The sequence below is a fragment of the Dermacentor variabilis genome, chromosome 5 (assembly GCF_050947875.1).
Source record: "Dermacentor variabilis isolate Ectoservices chromosome 5, ASM5094787v1, whole genome shotgun sequence".
NCBI lineage: Eukaryota > Metazoa > Arthropoda > Arachnida > Ixodida > Ixodidae > Dermacentor > Dermacentor variabilis.
In genome coordinates this window covers 103,422,658-103,442,383 of record NC_134572.1, presented here as the reverse complement: position 1 = coordinate 103,442,383, position 19,726 = coordinate 103,422,658, and the positions used below count along the sequence as shown (strand labels likewise).

The following is a 19,726-nucleotide window of genomic DNA, read 5'->3' as shown; positions in this document are numbered from 1 at the left end:
ACCGCTGGGCACTCAATCCCGGTGCAGCGTTCCCAATTCGATCACCGGTTTAGATGCAACGAACATAGCAAGAAAAGGAAGTTGCGCTGCGTAGTCCTGGCAGGACACACCCGAAGGAAACACGATCATGGTCACCCGAAAACGTGGATGTTCATTGCTGTGATTGTACGGCGCCACCTAAATAGACTGCAGTATCGGCGCGCGAAAATAACGGAAGGAAGAGAGAAATAATCCAGGCTACATTGTCCCGTGCACTTGACGTATGCATCAGCACTCCTACCATTGCGTTGAGTGACAAGGAAACTACGTCGATGAAACCTAAACAAAAGCAGTCAGGCGGCGGTGGTTATAAAAGAGCAGGCGCGCTTCACGTGTTAGTTTCTTTTTATTATTTGTCGACATCTATTTAAACACTCTGCCTTCCGAAAGTGAATAGAACAGTTGTTAGGTTGCGCATCATCCCGTGTGTATTGTGTTTTCTCCTAGTGTGTTCCGTGACAACTATGCAACGATACTCCGCCTCCACGACAAAGGACGAACCGACCACTGGTTTCGCTGAACTCGAACCTTATTTCAAGCGAACGAATCGACAGCCGCAATACCAACACGAACATATGACTCCGGCGTCCCAATAGCGTATATGAGTAGCTGACGCTACTCATACGCGCTTCTCGATCTCAGCCAGCGTTCGGTCCTCCGTCTCGGGCATGATGGCCACCAGGACACCACACATCATCACCAGTGCCGCAGCGGCCATGAGAGCCATGTGCCCTTTGCGCGCGAACGTCACCAGCTCGTGGCCGTAGTGGAGCACGACGAAAGCGAGGAGCCAGCGCACCGCCCACACCACCGGGGCGCCAACGTAGTGCAAACATGCGGCACCCGGGAACAGCTCGGCGGTAAGCAGGGAAGGCAGGTGGCACAGGCCGACCGAGTAGCTCAGCACCAGGAGATTCACTGAGTACACGGCCTTCCAACTGGTTTGGAATTGCACTCCCTGTAGCGACCACTGGCTGCGTGTAGCGAAAATAGATATGGTTAACCCTGGCTTCTTCATAAAGTAATCCACGGGCATAGTTTTTCTAATAATTCATGCGGCATTCTCTTGTCTTCGCTTTCGTTTTTCGGGCTGTGTACACGCGATATCATGTCAGAAATGTTGATCATAGTGTTTCTGGGAGATAATGGTTATACTAAGGGGAGGGGGGGGGTGTAAGGCTAGTTGAAATTATATTGGCAGTGGCATTTCAATTAGCGTGAAAGAAGGGGTAGTCAATATCTCGAATTCCTCCTTGGTTCGTCACTTCAACATACGCGTATTGTTTTCTACGTGTCGCCCTGTGTGATAAATTTCACATAGAGAACATTGAGTAAGGCATGAAACACCATGACATTTAAAAGTAGATGGTGTTATTTGGAAACGTCTATTGTTCTTTTTTTGCTTGTGTGGTTGGTGAATTTGCAGTGACCTAAACAAATGGCACTGCCGGCCACGGCGGCCGCATTTCGATGGGGGCGAAATGCGAAAACACCCGTGTGCTTAGATTTAGGTGCACGTTAAAGAACCCCAGGTGGTCAAAATTTCCGGAGTCCTCCACTACGGCGTGCCTCATAATCAGAAAGTGGTTTTGGCACGTAAAACCCCAAATATTATATAAATGGCACTGCCACCACACGATTGCGAGACTGCGGCCATGAAACTGCATATAAGTTCAGACCGCTTGCCTATGGTTATCTATTTATTAGCCCCGCGCAATTGGTGCGACAGTTATGCGTGACACTTACAAGCGCCTTCTATAATCGAGTCACGCCATGCTCCATATGTCTGTAACGCACGCTGAACTGAGTTGCGCACACCTGCTTTACAGGTATGCGTGCCTACCTAGATGGGTATGTCGTCACGTGTTCGGCAGTCACAATGGGTAGTCACGTTACTACATCGGTCGCAATTCAGTGTTGCAGTCATACGACGCATGGCATGACGCAGCAGTCGTCACCATTTGCTCCCACAAGCTGTATGTGCTGTGCATGAGATGCAGTCCATCGCAAATGCTTCTAGTCGGCAGTTGGTTTAGCTGCGAAAAATTCGCAGTATGGTTACAAGTGTGTAATGCAAGTTATTAGGCGTCAGCTGTGGTATGAGCTAAGCGCTGTCGCTGCCAATGTCGAGCTCGCCGAATCGCTTGTGGGTATTATGTTCTGTTTCCTCCATGTTATTTCAGGGTAAAGGATGTTTTATAGTGCTCTCGTATAAGCTAATACGCTGCGCTCGAGTGCTCGCCTGCTTTCTACGCATGTACCGGCGTAGCCATGTGCGCAGCAGTGCGGCGATGGAGGCACTGTCGGTGGTGCTCCCAAGATCGTGAAGTCAGACACTATCTGGTTAACGCCACGCGGCGGTTAACGCGATGCGGCTGCGAACACCCGCGTCCCCATCGACTTTTGTAGGGAAAAGCGAGGCGTGACCACGACGCGGCGAAAGTTCCACGACGCTGCGGGCGCAATGAGTAGGTTTCGCCGCCTGTGATGCGTAAAGTCCCTTAAACTTCGCAAAGTAGTGCCACGCTTTGAACAATGCCGCCTCCTCCTCGCGCGCTCTGGCCAAGGTCGACGCCGCGTCGCTATCGGCCTAATAGCATCACGTGGGCCCTCGCGCCGTGCATCAGCGCCATTTTTGCTCGAGAAGCGTCTACGGAGTGGCAAGGAGCGCATGTTAGCGCCGTTGCTACGCTCGAGCAATGTAGGCGGCGCCACGGTCGAGGAGGGAACGTGAAAGAGAGGAGAAACGAGGAGGAGTGAAGGCGAAGGAGGAGAGTGTCGCTACTTTACGAAGTTTAAAAGGAAGCTGAAACGGTTTTCAATTTCCATGAATTGCTGGGGTTATGAAGAACATACCTATTAATTTACAGTTCTAAAATTTTTTCTTTGTACCGTCAATATAAGGGGCAGAAATCGCTTTCTAAATCCCCCCCGCGGACACGCCCCGTCGCTTCCCGGAGCGCCGGGTGAGGAAGCAGCCGGAAGAGAGAACCGGCGAGAGTGACATCATTCCCGGGGACCGTACTGCCGGACCGGCGTGCTGGCATGTTTCTTTCCGTCCTGCGCTTTACTAAACGACGCTGCGAGAGATCTTACGCCGCTCAGGTTTCTTTTGCGATTTTCGTGAACTGTGCTTCGTTTCTGTGCTGCGTCAGTGCCTACAGCCGAGGGCGTCCAACATGCCCTCGTTCTGTGCAGCATTCGGCTGTGCGAACGCAGGTGGGCGAGACAATGTGGTGTTTCACATGTTCCCGAAGGACAAGAAACTTGCAGCGCAGTGGGTCCGTGCGGTGAGGAAAGATAATTTCTCGCCGACGAAATAAACTGTGCTGTGTTGGGACCATTTCCGCGACAGTGATTATTACCGGAGCTTGACAACGATGCGGGCAATCGGTATTCCAATTAAATCGGCGCGACTGAAGGCCGGCGTTGTTCCGTCTATATTCTCCCACAAGAGAAACACCTTGCCACTTCCAAGAGCGGCCTTCACCAAGAGGGGAAAGGGTGAGGTAAGGGTTTTAATATGCACACAGGCATTTTTTTAAGCGCATGATCACCTGAGTGTCGAACAAACGGCCTTACAGCGGCGTATGACGAAGCGAGGTGGACGCACAGCCGGGAATATGCACATGCGTGCAAAGTGCTCGCCGTTTTCATCCTATTTTGCCACTCTACTTTGTCAGGGAACATTGTACTAAGGCTGTTTGTTCGGCGCTGTTTGGTACGGTGAAATAACTGGCCGGGGGTACGCTTGCGCATTCAGTGGTATTTGCTATTCGTCCTGTCACGTGGTGCCCGCAGGTTTAGCTATTCAACATTCGTGTTCAAATCGCACGACATGAGGCGTTACGGTAATATTTTCATGCTCGCGTTAGAGTAGTTCAACTCGTCGTGTAAAAACTTCGTTCCGTAGATTTCGCACTCACAGCTTGCTACCAGCAGCGAAATGCCGCAAAAACGAGCGTCGGCAGAGCCGCGCCCGTGGCAATGCGAATGGGCTCAAATAATGAAGTAACGTTGTGAGGTATTGAACTTGTCAGCGTTCGACGTGGTCTAGCCCAATACAGGCATGGCTGCTGGACAAAAAATGTTTTCTTACCTTTAACTAGCTATGCATCACGCATGGCGAAATTATTATTTGAAAGTAAATATAATACATTACTCATTACTTTCTTATTACGCTCATTGATTTGAATTACATTACCAATTACCGCTTTCAAAAACGTAATGGTATTACTTCACGATTGCTTCCAAAAAGTTTTCATGCACACAAGAAGCAAAAAGCAAAGTATAAAGGGACGCCAACCTTTCTTCAATGTAACATACACTCGTTTTTTGTATCTGTACCACCATCGTTTTCAGTATCGGCTGTCGGTTCGAACATGTACGGCGAAAATACAAGCCCTCCGAGAGAGCGAGAACGTTCCATAATGCTTACAACTCAGCTGTCAAGCCAGAACAGAACAGCGTGCTACGCTTTGAAACGGCGGCGCTGACCGGCGATCCCCGTGAATGACGTCAAAGCGGTCCTTACCAATCAAGGGCAACAGCGGCGTTCGCGCGATGCCCTGAGGCGCTGGTGCGCGTTTTCATGCAAAAAGCAGCCGCTTGCGTTTGTTTCCGCCCTTTTTAAACGGGATATTTGTGTTCAGTGGACTCAGAACTGTAGAATGCCGCAGGGAATTAATTTTTTTCGAAAAGTGTTTCAGCTTCCCTTTAAAGGGCTTTAGTGATGCGTGGAGGGCAACGCCATCTGGTGGTGTTACAGGGAACCATGCTTTGTATTACGTCACCTAGCACTCCTATCTCATTGGTGAAAGAATGTTCTGGCGCCTTTGTCCACTTGGTCGCTGAAGATGGCGCCAACGGCTCGAAACAGCAACGAACTAAGAAAGGGCAATGCTTCAAAATGTATCGACGTATAATTCCTCTCTAATGAACCGCAGAGTCGAACATAACTACGAGCACCAGCTTTAAAAAGCTTCGAGGTACTCCAGAAGCTGTCTGTAGCCAATGAGAAGATATTGGTAACGGAACGAACAGTAGTGATTTGGGGACTGCTTGTTCTTTCGGATTTTAGCTGGCCGGGACCTCCAAGGCATTATACTTAAGCCGAAGCCAATACTTCATCCAGCATTCATATTCTCATGTTGTCCCACTACCACCACGGAATCTAAGATGATGCTGTTCATTCGCTTCTTTCAAGATGGTTTATGTGAATTCCTCTTGTATTGGCGCATGAAATCACACTCAGATTTGTCTTTTGCAGCTATTCTTGCATTAGCCGGGGAAAAAGAAGCACATCGCCTAAAATAATTCTCATTGCTTTTACAACACACTTACTACGATACAACAAATATAGAAAGCCCGTTCTACGCATTATCTCCACAAAGTCGCAAAAATGTTGTGCAGATGTGCACCCACGTTTTTTGCAAAGAGGTATTTAAATACCGGGATTTTTACGTGCCAAAACAACGATGTGATTATGAATCACGCCGTAGTGGGATACTCCGGAATAATTTTGGACGCAAGAGGTTCTGTAATGTGCACTCAAATCTAAGTACACGAGCGTTCTTGCATATCTTTCCCACAGAAACATGGCCGACGGAGCTGGTATTGAACCCACGACCGCGAATCTAGCAGCGCAATGCCATATACACTGGGCTACCGCGGCAGATTTGAAATGTGTTCCGAGTCAAGAAAATCTTGGGGCTAACTTTTCCCCCAACTAAAATATTTTTGTTCAATTCTATGCTACTAGTAATTCCATTTACTTGATATTTAAAAGAAAAAAATTGGACGTTCTCTGCGCTATGTCTCGCACTTGGTGCTTCGTGTTACTTCATGTTTCGTAACCTAATGACAAACATATATAACGCTAGCTTAATTATAAGCAAGTCACACGCCTGCCAATGATGTCCTTTTTTGAGACAACTGAAAGGTTGGGTGTGCGGGATTCTGTCTTCAAGAAGCTTGTGCACTAAGGTACAGCAACCGTCAACCTACGGACCGGTCAACGGAAACCCATTTCCTGACCCATAGGTACCGTGTCGTAGCGAGTACCGTTCCGTCCTGCCACCTTCTGTCAAATGACTCAAACGTACACAAAAAGAAAAACAGGACCACACTGTCCATAAAGGTCACGCTGACAGGACAGATGGACGTCCTGTCATTATGTCCTTTTGTGACTGGGGCGATTTTTTTATGTTAACAGAGTATTGTTAATAGATATGTAGTAATTAGCCCACAAGAAGGTTCTTGCCATTTAGTCTGCATGACGCTCACTATACAGCATCGCTGATCGCCTGTACGTAGTACGCACCGGAATATCAAATGATCGAAGGGTTGGAAGCTGGCAAAGCAGATGGCAATCAGCGCCGTGGAAACGAACAACAGGTGTCGGCGTCCCGTAATGCGCGTCAGGGAGGCGAATACGACGACGAAAACGGCCTGCATGCTCGTCATGAGCAAGGCAGCCAATGGCGCCGCTACCTCATCCACCACGCTCGCCATGGTCTGCATCCCGCGGCACAGGAAAAGCTGCATCAACGACGCCCCCTGCAGCAGGTGCAGCGCCAGGCACGTGCATAGACGCCTGCGAGTGCACGGGAAAGGGTGTTGGATTAGACGGCTTCCGTCTTGTGTACGCGTGCAGCAGTGGTGTAGCCAGGAATTTCGTTCGAAGGGGGGGGAGGGGGGGGGGGGCTCGCGTTGGAGCTTGGCCTAATCACAGAATTTGTCGAGGGATCACATACATGTATAATAACTGCATTGCAATTGCCAAAGATGCTGCAAACAAATTCTTGAACGCTACGCACTGTCAAGACAAGTAAAATAAGTATTTTTTCATAAGAGAATATATTCTTATGTCCTAAAAATTCTGCCAAAATTAACTGATATCAACGCTTCCACGTTGTTTGTCTATTCATTAAGAAAGAAAATATCCCAGGAACTTTAGAACTATATCAGTGCGAAACCCGCAAAGCAGTGCATGCCGCTGATATGATAAATGTAAAGGCCGTGAAATGAACAAGTTGAGGACAAATGTGTTAATGATACTTTGCGATTCGAAAGCCTTGTGTACATTTTCTTTGCGTATGCAACGGCCAGGGAAAAATCTCAGTGACGCTGTCCTTCATTCCAATCTACTGCGCAGGAGCAGCTGTCACCGGTTGCGTATTGTAATTGCACCGAAATCGTAGTCGCAACAGAGATCACATAAAAAGCAGCAGTTCTGCAAAATATACATTAGAAATTCGAACGAATGAATGAATGTGTATTGCTTAGTGGCGCAAGGGCCTGTTATGGCCAAAGAGCGCCATGACTGATAATGTTTTGTTAAGCGCTGATTTGTGAGTTGCGATGGTGGGATGTAACATGGCTGTAGAGTGGCCTAAGATCAATCCGTATCATAGAAGCGTAAAATGATATATAGTATAAAATTATGATAGTAATACATGTAGTTGTCTATGTATATGGTACGCGTGATAAGTGATCATGGAGCTAAAATGCAAGAATATGCAAATAGCACCTATGCCTCCGGAAGGCCTTTGAACCCAAAGGCTGGGAGGCAGGTGCTTTCTTTTAATGGAGTTACCGCAGCAGAAACCTCAGTTAAGAGGCCATGCTACGGATTTCCTGGTGATATAACATGAAAACTATGTACATCTTTTAAAAATTCGAACAAGGATTGATATTTAAAGAGAGGTTCTATGCCTATGAACATTAGAGGATGAAGTGGAATTTGTTGCCGGTGTGGTAATGGGAAATGCTTTTTCCTATTAGCGTCTAATTCAGTGCATTGCAGCAGGATGTGAAGCACGGTAAGTGGCTCACCAGATTTATTACACGTGGGTGGATCGCCACCGGACAAGAGGTATGCGTGTGTGCTGTATGTGTGTCCTATCCTGAGTCTGCAAAGTGTTACTTCTGTATGGCGGTTCTTTGATACCGGCGGCCAGTTGCCAAGATACGGCTCGATAACATGTAATTTATTTTTTGTTTCTTTCGCCCACAGGCGCTGCCAGAATGCCCTTAGCTTTTTTCTTATTGAAGGCTTGAGGTCCATTGCAGGGACAGTCGTGGAAGTGTTGGAAGCGTTCGTGCGGACAGATGTGGCTCGCTGGTCAGCCAACACGTCTTCCTCTATCTCTCGGTGCCCTGGCACCCAGCATACGACGATATGCTGCTTGGACGCATAGATGGTTAGTAATGCTGAGTAAAGAGATATAATTACAGGGTTTTGATATGTCTTGACAGTTTTCAAAGCATTTACGACGCTCAAAGAGTCTGTGTATATAACTGCTTTTGGGATATTAAATTCTTTAATGTGTTTAGCGGCGGCCAATATGGCGTAGGCCTCTGCTGTGAAAATACTTGTGTTAGGGTGCAGAACACCAGCATCCGAAAAGGATGGACCGACCGCAGCGTAAGATACGCCAGAATTACACTTCGATGCGTCTGTAAAGAATTCAGGAGAGGAGTATCTGTGCTGTAATTCAAGGAAGTACATTCGTATGTGCGCAACGGGCGCGCGCTTTGTAACAGCTACAAAAGATGTATCACAGTCTTTTGGTTGCCACTGCCACGGCGGGGGCCGTATATAGCAGGGGACGTAAGGTGGTATTCAAGCAGTGGAACCCTTGTTTCTTCAGCTATGTCTCTACCACGCAGGGAGAAAGGCTTTGCCACTGTGGGCCAGTTGTGAAAAAGTTGACAACTGGACAAATCGCTTATGGTGGAAAACGCGGGCTGCTCAGTGTTTTCGTTCACTCTCAGAAAATACATGAAAGACGAATATGTTCTCTGCAGATGAAGTGACCACTCATCCGATTCAACGTAAAGGCTTTCCACTGGGCTTGTTCTAAAGGTGCCTGTGGACAAGCGAATGCCCAAGTGGTGGACATGGTCTAGCATCTTCAGAGCAGTTGGAGTAGCCGACTGGTAAACTATGGCTCCATAGTCTTGTCGTGTGCGTATGAGGCTTTTATACAAGTTCATGAGACATTTTCTATCACTGCCCAAGGTTGTGCGTGAGAGCACCTTTAAGATATTTATTGTTTTCATACATTTGTTTTTAAGATACTGTATGTGCTGTACAAAGGTTAATTTTGCGTCTAAAATTACGTCTAAAAATTTATGTTCCCTGTTTACAGGCATACGCTCACTATGCAACACAATTTCATGATCAGGGTGCAGGCCTCTTTTTCTAGAGAAAATGACACAGGTGCTTTTCTGTGGGTTCAGTCTGAACCCGTTCTCATCAGCCCATTTGGAGACCTTGTTAAGATCAAGCTGGACCTGTCGCTCACAGATTGCAAGAGAACTTGATTGAAACCCTATCTGCACATCGTCAACATATGTTTAATAGAAAATGTTATGTGGTATGTGTAGACGAAGAGTATTCATTTTTACTATAAAGAGCGTGCAGCTAAGCACCCCACTCTACGGCACTCTAGTTTCCTGTACAAATTTCCGTGACAAAACATTGCCCCCTCGAACACGGAATGTGCGATTAGACAGATAACTTTCGATAACATTGAACATACGAACTCGTATACCTAAGTGTGACAGGTCTTTCAATATCCCGAACCGCCACGTAGTATCATAAGCTTTCTCCATATCAAGGAACACAGATAAGAAAAATTGCTTATGGACAAAAGCTTCACGGATACGTGCCTCGATGCGTATAAGATGGTCACTGGTAGATCGACCCTCCCGAAACCCGCACTGGTATTGGCCGAGCAATTTGTTTGACTCGAGGTAGTGTAGTAGGCGACAGTTAATCATTTTTGCGCATACACTGCATAGACAACTTGTTAGTGCTAGAGGTCTGTAACTTGTTACAGAGGAAGGATCCTTTCCGTGATTCAGAATGGGAATTATAATGGCCTCCTTCCAAACAGAGGGGATCTCGCCGGAAAACCATTTAACGTTGTAAAGCGAAAGGAGGGTTTTGAGTGTTTTGGATGGTAGTTGTTTTAACATCTCATATATTACGCGGTCTAAACCTGGGCTGGATGTATTACAACAGTTAAGCGCTGCCTGCAGTTCTGCTATGCAGAATGGTTCGTTGTACGCCGTACTTTTAGCACATTTTCTTTCTAACTTTTGCTGTTCTATTTGTGTTTTGTAGTTTATGAAAGTTTCGGAGTAGTGTGAGGAGCTCCATATGGTAGTCAAAATGTGCACCAAGAAAGTTGGCTTGATCTTCAAGGCTTTCTCCGTGGCTATTTACCAGAGGTAAGGAATACGTTTGTTGCCCTTTAACTTTTTTCACTCTAATCCATACTTTTCTCTCGTCTGTGTACGAGTTGATGCTTGATATAAACTTCACCCAACTCTCTCGTCTTCCTTGTCGGCGCATGCTCCTTGCCTGGGATTTTACATGTTTAATGTTTTACAGGTTTTCTGCTGTTGGAGAATCGCGAAGCATCGCCCACGCTTTGTTCTGTTTCCTCCGTGCTTGCCTACATGCATCGTTCTACCAGGGAACACGCCGCTTGGAACCCATACCACTCGCTTGAGTAATACATTTACAGGCAGCATCAAGTATAGAAGCTGTAAAATATGCAACCGCGTCATCTATAGTTATACCAGACATCTCAGTCCAAGTCATGTGTGCAAAAGTTTGGTACTGTTCCCAATCGGCTGAGTCAACCTTCCACCGAGGGACCTGCGGGGGAAGTTGATCTTGTTTCCGCGTACTTAGGATTATTGGGGTATGGTCACTCCCACACGGGTTGTTAAGCACATTTCATTTAAAATCAGGTAAAAGCGTCGGTGATAAAATGATAAGATCTATGGCAGAGTATGTCTTGTTGGCGAGGTTAAAATATGTGGGCTCCTTCGTATTCAAGAGACATGTTCCCGAGGAAAAAAACACCTGTTCAATGACGCGACCTCGCGCATCACAGCGTGAATCGCCCCACAAACTACTGTGTGCATTAAAATCAACAAGAATCAAATAGGGCTCCGGGAGCTCATCTACTAATGATTCTAAGTCCCGTCTGTGAAGGTGATAATGTGGTGGTATATACAAAGAGCAGATTGTAATGAGTTTATCTAAAAGTACGGCTCGAACGGCCACGGCCTCAAGGGCCGTTTGGAGCTTCAAATGCCGACACGCTGCACTTCTGTCAGCAATGATGGCTACACCGCCGGATGATGCGACAGCATCCTCGCGGTCTTTCCGGGAGGTCATGTATTGTCGGAGGAAGTTGGTGTGCTTTGACGTTAGGTGGGGTTCTTGCACACACAGCACTTTAGGTTTAAACTTAGAGATAATTTCTTCGACGTAATCTAGGTTTCTTAATAGACCTCTAACATTCCACTGTATGATGTCGTCCATGTTAAAAGAAATTGTGCTGTATGTCTCAAAAGGGAGGAGAAAGACATTACAGAGCCTTTGTTAGGCCCTGTAATTGGCGTTTTGTCCTTTTTGGAGCGGTCAAGAGAACCACACCACTCCTTCGACACTACCTGCGCCGTTTGGCTTGGACTGGTGTCCACAGCCTCTTGCGAGGCACTGGACACCCGCTCCAGAGAGCGATGTGTGCGTCGCGTAGACTTCATCTCAAGCGACGAAGTCTTCGTGCCCACCGGGCCGGAGGTCGACACGACCCCTGTGGCCTCTGTGGTGCCCTGGCTGCTGCCGGAGCTTGAGAGATGGCAGGGCAGCGCTGGCTGCTCCCACCTTAGGGGCGGGAGGCGCAAGCCTCGGCACGCTAGGTGTGGTCCGGGCAGCCGCCAGAGGCTGTTGTGGTGCCGCCCCTCGTTGCACCACTTCAGCGAAAGTTGTTTTCAGTGAAAATAACGAGGAAACCCTTTGTCGTGCTTCACAGAATGTTATGTTCTCCTTAAATTTTACGGTAATTATTTCCTTTTCTTCCAGGCTGGACAAGCTCTGGGGTATGCAGGGTGACTGCCGTCGCAGTTCGCACAATGTACCTCATTATTGCAGTCGTCGGCAGAGTGACCGGTTGTGCCGCACTTTGCGCACATAAGTTGTCCTCGGCAGCTCTGGGATGCGTGACCAAATCGCTGACATTAGAAGCAACGTTGCGGGTTCGGAATGTAGGGTCGAACATTAAGTTTTACATAGCCGGTTTCAAGAGTCTTGAGTAGAGTAGTTGAGCTGAAAGTGAGTATTGAATGCTTTGTTGGGATTTCATTGTCATTTCGTCTGATTTTGACGCGCTGCACATGGATTACGCCTTGGTCCATCCATCCATCCAAGAAATCTTCATTCAATGTCATTAGGTCTTCATCTGATACTACGCCTTTTATTGTGTTCATGGTTCGATGTGCGCTCACAGAAACAGGGATGTTACCAAAAGCTACGAGATGTGCGAGTCTGTTGTACTGTTCCGTGTCTTTTAGTTCGATGAGCAAATCTCTACTTGCCATCTTTGTTACCTTATAGCCAGCTCCAATGGTCTCTTTTAGGTACTTGGCCACAAGAAATGGTGAAATTGTTCTAGCTTTTGTAGATAGTTGTTCGCAGTGAAGAACGTGGAATTTCGGGAAATTTTCTTTGTTTTTGGGAATTAATAGGGAGGTTGCGTCGGTGCGTACCCTTTTCGAGGCACGATCGGGTGAAAGCGGGTTCGAGGATCTCATAGAAAAAAGTGTGTTCTTCGGCAACTGCGTCTACCACCTACCACGGTGCCCGACAAAGGGACGTGGCAGAACATATAAACAAGTCTGCACAGCGCCAGCAGTATGCCGTTACTATAACCCTATATGGTATACCCAAGGTAGGACAGCCACACCAGGTTAACCCTTTTCGCCAGGAAAAGTCGAAGTGAATGGAAAAGATGAGAGGACAGGAAAGATTAAAAGTAGAAGAGAAAGACGAGGATGAGGGTAGAGAGAGACAGGAAAAGCCGACTGCCGGTTTCCTCCAGGTGGGTTACTCTGGAGGTGCCGTCTATGTGAAGCAGAGGCAAAAGGGGTGTGTTGCCTCCGCCAGGGGGCCTTAAATGTCCAAACACCCAGCATCGGCTCAACCCCCAGGATCCCCTTTTCCCCAGACACGGCCAAGCCGCGCATGGCTAGATGCGGGAGGGTCCAACCCTCGTGTGCTCGGGTACGTGGTGTCGCAACACACCAAACGCCTGCTGACGCAGACGCCCCTGCGGGGTTAGAAATTCGAAGTACAATGGAATACATAAATGCCAAGATAAAGATTGTTAAAAAGCAAAAAAAAAAGTGTCTCTGCAAACAAAGTTCACTGCATGTATCCACAAAACCTCGCAACAAGATGTTTAAATATACGTATAAGTAACCAATATAAATCTACGTATCTAAGCAAAAGTCACTTTATACAGGGTGTTTCAGCTAATTTTAGCCACAGTTTAAAAATATGCTGGTACACTCTAATACGACGCGACCAAGTGCAAGTTGCTCACTTTTGTACGTAGTGTGTCACACTATATTTCGTATTTTGCTTAATTAGATTTTTAGTCAATAATAACAAACCAACTTATGAAGTAACGAAGTTGGGATGCAGAGTGGTTTGCAAAGCTTCCGAATAAACAGTTTGTCTATCTCTCTCTCTCTCATATATATATATATATATATATATATATATATATATATATATATATATATATATATATATATATATATATATATATATATATATATATATATATATATATATATATATATATATAGCGTGGTGATTGCACTGCTCCCCAACGTTCATCGCACGAACAGCCACAGGCGCGCTACCACTTAAAGGCGACAGGGCAACCACGTAGGCGTCGGCTGTGGCATTTACGCCAGCGATGTGCTCCCCTCGCAAATGTTCGTTATAGCGATAAGCAGAGGCAGCGGTTATCGCTTGTGCTGCCGGAAGCAACAGGTCCGTCATTTCGCGATAGCTGTAAACAAATTGAACATCCCTAAATAAAAGAACTCAGTTTTCAGAAGGTGAAAATGGTGGAATAAGAGTATCATTAATGCCCAGACGCCGTCTTTCACTGAATTTACGTTTCTTTTTCATGCGTTTTCACAGCAAGCGCTCTAAGAGGTCACCTTCTGCAGCGATACAACACTGTGGCCTTCTGAGAACGCTTGCTGTCGCTGCCTTGAGCACCGCCGGTGAAATGCTGTGGCAGACTTCAATTATCTTCTCCTGTAAGGCTTCTGGAGTCGTCGTTACCGTCGTGTATACGTGAGCCTTAATATAGCTCCAGAAGAAAAAGTCGAGAGGGTTAAGGTCGGAGGACATTGGCGGCCACAGCACAGGCCCGTTTCTCCCTATCCATTGCCCTGGGAAAGTAACATCAAGGCTTGCTCGTACTTGACTGTCGTGCTTGATTGGCCTCGTCGTGCTGACACCAGATTGCGTCAAGCTGGGCTAGTGGCATATTGCAGCAGAAGTTTTCAACCTACCCTTTGAGGAACTGACATACCTCTTGCCGGTCAGAGTGTTGTTAAAAACATTCGGCCAATGACTGTGCTGTCCTATATTCCGCACCAAACGTTAAAAGACCACTGATATTGGTGGCGGGATTTTCCTAGCCAGTGGGGATTTTGCTCACTTCTATTGTCTGCGTTGTGGATATTTACTTGGCAATTTCAGGAAATGTTCATCTCGTCAGCCCGGATACCTTGGTGAGAAAGTCAGAATCCTGCTCCTCCTGAATCAAAATCCAATTCGCAAAGTTGGGTCTCTTTTGAAGATCCCTTGACTCCAGGCATTGATGCAACTGCAGGTGATAAGAGTGCAGTCCAGCTGTTTTCAAAATCATCCAGGCAGTTGAGTCGGACACACCGAGCTGTGCGCTCACGCTGCGCGTGCCACGTGTGCGTTAGCTGCCATGAAAGACAAAACGTTGGAGCGAACCTCATTATTTATGACTCAAGCTCTCTGCCTCTTTCTTGTGAAGCTGCCGGTCTGCTTCAGCGACTCGTAGGTGTTGAATATGGTCATCGGGTTCAGTCGCGTACCCGGGTTCCAGCTTCAAAATATTCTTGCAGCCTGCAGTCTCTGTCTGCTTGCAGCTACTAGGGCAAGGATCATGTTTGATTTTTACTCGTTGGAAAAAGGCATCACTAAATTGCTCGCACTTTAGCGGTCGATGCACGAAAGTCTGTTTATCGCTATCCGGAATTACCACCTACCACTACAACCACGTCCATCAGTCGCTTTACACAGCGCAGGAGATAATGGTTGCTAGCTTAAATCGAACAGCCAACGCTTGCGTCACTGCTCTGTCGCTTTTTAAGTGGCAGCTAGTGCACCTATGGCTGTTTGTGCGCGGAAAGCTTGGGAGCAGTGCAATCACGACACGCAAGCGGGCATCTCACGTTGTTTCTTTTGTATTTCGCGGGAATCCGCAGTGAGCTGAAAAACACTAATACTTATTAGATAGAAAAACAGAAACTGTTTATTCGGATGCTTTGCAAAGCGCTATGAAGCTTTCTAATTGGAATCTTTTTCCTAGCTTCCTTGCTTCAGAAGATAGTTAATTAATCTTGAGTAATTATCTAATTAAGCAAAATACAAAAATAGCTACACAATGCGTACAAAATGAGCACCATACATTTGGTCACGTCGTCTTAGAGTGCATCGGCATATTATTAAACTCTGGCTAAAGTTAGCTAAAACACCCTGTATAATGCGTCAAACAAAGCAAATAAACATGTTGAGCCCCATAAGCATGTTATGTTATGTAGTCCCATAAGCCCTCCCCCCCCCCCCCCCTCCCGGCTACGCCCCTGGCGTGCAGGCATCTTTAAGGCGACGAGCGCAATGAAGACGACGGTGACACGAGAACTCGTGAACACAGAACACGGCTATTCTGGTGTTCTCGTCATGTATGCGCTGGCATTCCGAAATGTCATAGCAACAAGCCCACATTGCAACGCTAGTGTGTTGAGGTGGTTGTCAGCGTGCAATAAATTCATCACATCGAGAAACTTGAAAACTTCCTACCAAATGGCCTAAATAGCTTCTTCCGCGAGACAAGACACGCTCTTACCCTTGAAAACATTCAAGCGCCAGACTAGTAAGTCTTGTTTTTCAGGGGACTTGTCGCAAGGCTTATGTTGCAGAAACATTTTGAAAGGGTACACCAATTAAACGCATGCACACTTTTGCAATGCAGGTACTGCAACACTGATTTCACCGCTTTGTTTCATATCCAGCTGTTATAGTCATCTGGAACATTAGGCTTGAGTTTTCGTACCCTGATGCTGATCCTTTCACTTGTTTTCTGTAGAGGCTCTGAATAAATTTGGAAATTTCGAATAACGAACAACCAAATAAAAGTATATTCCCCCCCCCCCCCTATAACTTACTCTAAACTACTCTAAATACTCTAAACGCTCAAGCGTACGCAATCCAACATAAAACTGGAGCAAAAACGCGATAAATTACCCCTTGGGGGCCATGGTAGACGCGAAATGCGAGAATTTACGTAGGGGAACACGCTACACGTTATTCAGGGAAAGGCAGCAAGAGTTTTCTTTTAAACCGCCATCAATGCGAGCAATTCCGTTTAGACAAACAGACTACCTATAGTTCTGAATGTTCCAGTCGGGCTTTTAATAAAAAGGTTTTATAACTTCCAACGTTATGATTCCTATAAAAGAAACTTGCCAATATTGCGAATACTAGGATATTGTCATATTTTTGTAGTAACCGAGGAAAGAACATTTCCTTGTTGAAATCTATTCGAAAAGCATTCGATATTCGATTCGATTCCCTTTCTGGCGCATTCGACTCCCATTCTACGCAATCTGAAAAAAAAAATTACTGCGCACACGACCCTAGTTTTCAGAATGCGTATACTATACTAGCCTGGCTAACGCGCGGTTCTGCACGGGAGCCTTCGCGGCCGCGCCTACGTCGACCTTGCTGCCGCGCCTGAGCTCCGGCGGCCGGACCATGCCGTAGAGGCGAGCGGCAGCGGCGTCCGACTCGTGGTGGCGTCCCCGGGCGCGAAGCCAGAGCGGGCACTCGATCAGGTACCTCTCGACGCCCAACAGAGACAGGGACACCGTGGCCCACAGCGTGGCCTGCAGTCGCCACGAGATGCCGTCCAGCATGTACGTCATCGCGATGCCGAAACAGGTGGCCGCCTGGCGTACAAAAGAGGTTTGAAACGGTCATTTGCACTCCGCGGTGGCTCGCGGTGGCTCGCGGCTAACGGCGTTTGGCTGCTACGCACGAGGTCGCGGGTTCGTTTCGCGGCAGCGGCGCCGGCCACATTTGGAATGGGGCCTTAAGAAAATGCACGAAGGCTCGTCTACTGGGTGCACTGGGGAACAGGTCAAGGAACCCCACATTGGCCCAACATTAATCCGGAGTGCCACACTACGGCGTGCCCCGTAATCAGATCGCGGTTGTTGCGCGTAAAGCCCGATAATTAATTTAGACATTTATTTGCTGTAGAAGTCATGCCCCCTCCAGTCACGATTTGAGACTGGATGTTCTTGAGGCCTGAAAATATATACAGTTATTGGAAACACGGGCGCAGGCAGTGCCACTAAAAAAATTTGGACCTGTAGAACGAATATTTAAACCCCAATAGGCCAGTTGCCATCACTACGAAAATATATTGATTACGGATCTGCATCTCTTATCGAAGACGCCCTACATATCAAAAATGATTAAAGTGTTTGTGACAAGTAGATGTCGTGTATGTTGTAAAGTAGAAGGCTTTCTCACGCAAGAAATAACACTGATTAACAGCAGTGTTACAAAGCAACACGCTGAAATTCTCGTCAATACCCAGGTAGTGCGCCTTTTATACCGATATTGCTTTACATCCCTCTACGTACAAATGGCACGGTTTTTGTTTAGCATGGGCGTCTAAAGTAGCACAATTATCTACATCTAGTTCTAAATGTTAAAAAAATATCTTATCGTGACTAGTTCGAGCATAAGCTGCGTCTCAGTATAAAGACAGCATGACAGAAAGAGTGATAGAAATTTGGTTCGGTCCGAAAATTGGGTTTTGGCGTTGATGGAGGCTGTACACTGTACACTAATCTCCAAGTCAATCCCAGACACTATTACACATGAAACAAAATTAAAAATACTTGCTCCCATTTGTTTCTATTGGAGGAGAGTGATCTTGTAGAAAAGTACGAAATAAAAATTGAGTAACAGCTAACAAGGATGGTAATTATTTAGTCATTGGTGTGCTGAACTACCCGCTGCTCCAAACTCCCTCCAGAATACTAAAGACAACTATGGACTTTCTGGGGTTTAATTTAACGAACATACACGGTGCCTTACTGCGACAGGAAAAACGAGGTTTGTCTGAAATGAGTTAGTAGATGACAATTTCGACTTGTCCTTTTTCTCTTTGAATGAAGGGTCAATTGGGATTTAACCTTACAAAATATACCGTGAATGATCGGAGTACAGAGACGTGCAAGGCGTTATAGACTTAAAGAGCTGTTAGTAAGGAGATATTATTGCTATCAAGGAAGCCCTAACGACATGTATTTAAGCTTAAGACCTCCTCCTTTACTGCGTTCCTGGCGTAAATATTATCGAAAATGAAACTTTTGCTGCCACGGCACGCGGAACCAACGCGGAGACATGGTGTTCGGGCCCAAGCCGTTTGAGTTCTGAAGTGCACTGCAGTACAGCGCAGTGGGGCTGCACCTTTTTATTCTATCACAGAGCCTATTGAAATGTTCGTTTTAATTGCCTATACATGCAGCACATTCATTTACTGATGTCTTGACGTTTTGAAACAGTGTAATCCTTCTTTGTTCAGTGAACTAGCCCCGGGCGGAGAGTATCGAGAACTATTACGGCACAGGAAGCAGTGGTGCATTGCCACCCATATTTATTTAGTTCTGGTAACAAAGCACGAAGACCTCGCTCAGCGGTCACCAATTATACCGGCCTTCTGCCCACTTCATGCGAAGTTCCACCAGACTACCTCAGCTGCCTTCGACTGCATTTGCCCTTCACTTTAAAGAATAGTAGACCTACGCAAAAGCATGGCTCACGACTCCACTAGCGTACACTAATACTAGCAAGTACCTTTTCCTCGGACAAACTACACAAAGCAAATGATTGGGCGAAACCTTCCTAAGCTATTAAATAATGTGGTAATAACTGACATTGATCTAACTTCGTGCGCGACTTTCAAGACACGCAATTTCTTTTTGTTTTGACATTTGTAGTCTGCCTGGTCTGTATATTTGAATATGTTTTGTCCTTGAAAGGTTTTTTTGTCATTTCTTTGCTTCCGATCTATGACTTGTTCTTTCTTTTTTATGATGCAAACGTTTTAACTTCCGTGATTGTTGTGTTCATGCAAATTGTATTTTTGCGTCTGTTTGTCTGTCTGTCTGTCTGTCTGTCTGCCTGTGGTAAGACTAATATATTTGGTATTCCGCAAGTGCAGTATTATAATCTAGCTCGAAACATTTTTTTTGTGAGTCTGACGGAAGTGACGGTCAAGGAGTTTCGTTCAAACCTCAGTGAGTCCCGTGTAGAAGGCCCGCTTCTTGACGGGTGCCACCTCGGCCGCGTACAGGCTCACGCCGATGGTGATGATGCCGAGCCACAGCCCGCACAATACCCTCGCTAAGAACAGCACGACCAGGTTGAAGGATGCTGCCAGCACGATCCACGAAACGGACAGCCCCACGGCGCATGCCAGTATCGTCTTCCGGCTTCCCAAGCACCAGAGCGGAAGTCCTG

The 19,726-nt window shown here is 46.6% G+C and overlaps 1 protein-coding gene across 1 annotated transcript in view; it reads right to left on the bottom strand.

Moving 5' to 3' along the window:
• Window positions 1-658: 658 nt before the first annotated feature.
• The window catches only part of LOC142583613 (solute carrier family 2, facilitated glucose transporter member 8-like), a 40,867-nt gene continuing 21,799 nt past the window's right edge, over window positions 659-19,726 (bottom strand). The window contains exons 3-6 of the mRNA XM_075694103.1: window positions 19,500-19,723; window positions 16,856-17,136; window positions 6,362-6,634; window positions 659-1,013 (exon numbers count right to left, since the gene is read on the bottom strand). Of these exons, the coding sequence (XP_075550218.1) occupies window positions 659-1,013; window positions 6,362-6,634; window positions 16,856-17,136; window positions 19,500-19,723 (1,133 nt within the window). The remainder of the gene's footprint in view (window positions 1,014-6,361; window positions 6,635-16,855; window positions 17,137-19,499; window positions 19,724-19,726) is intronic.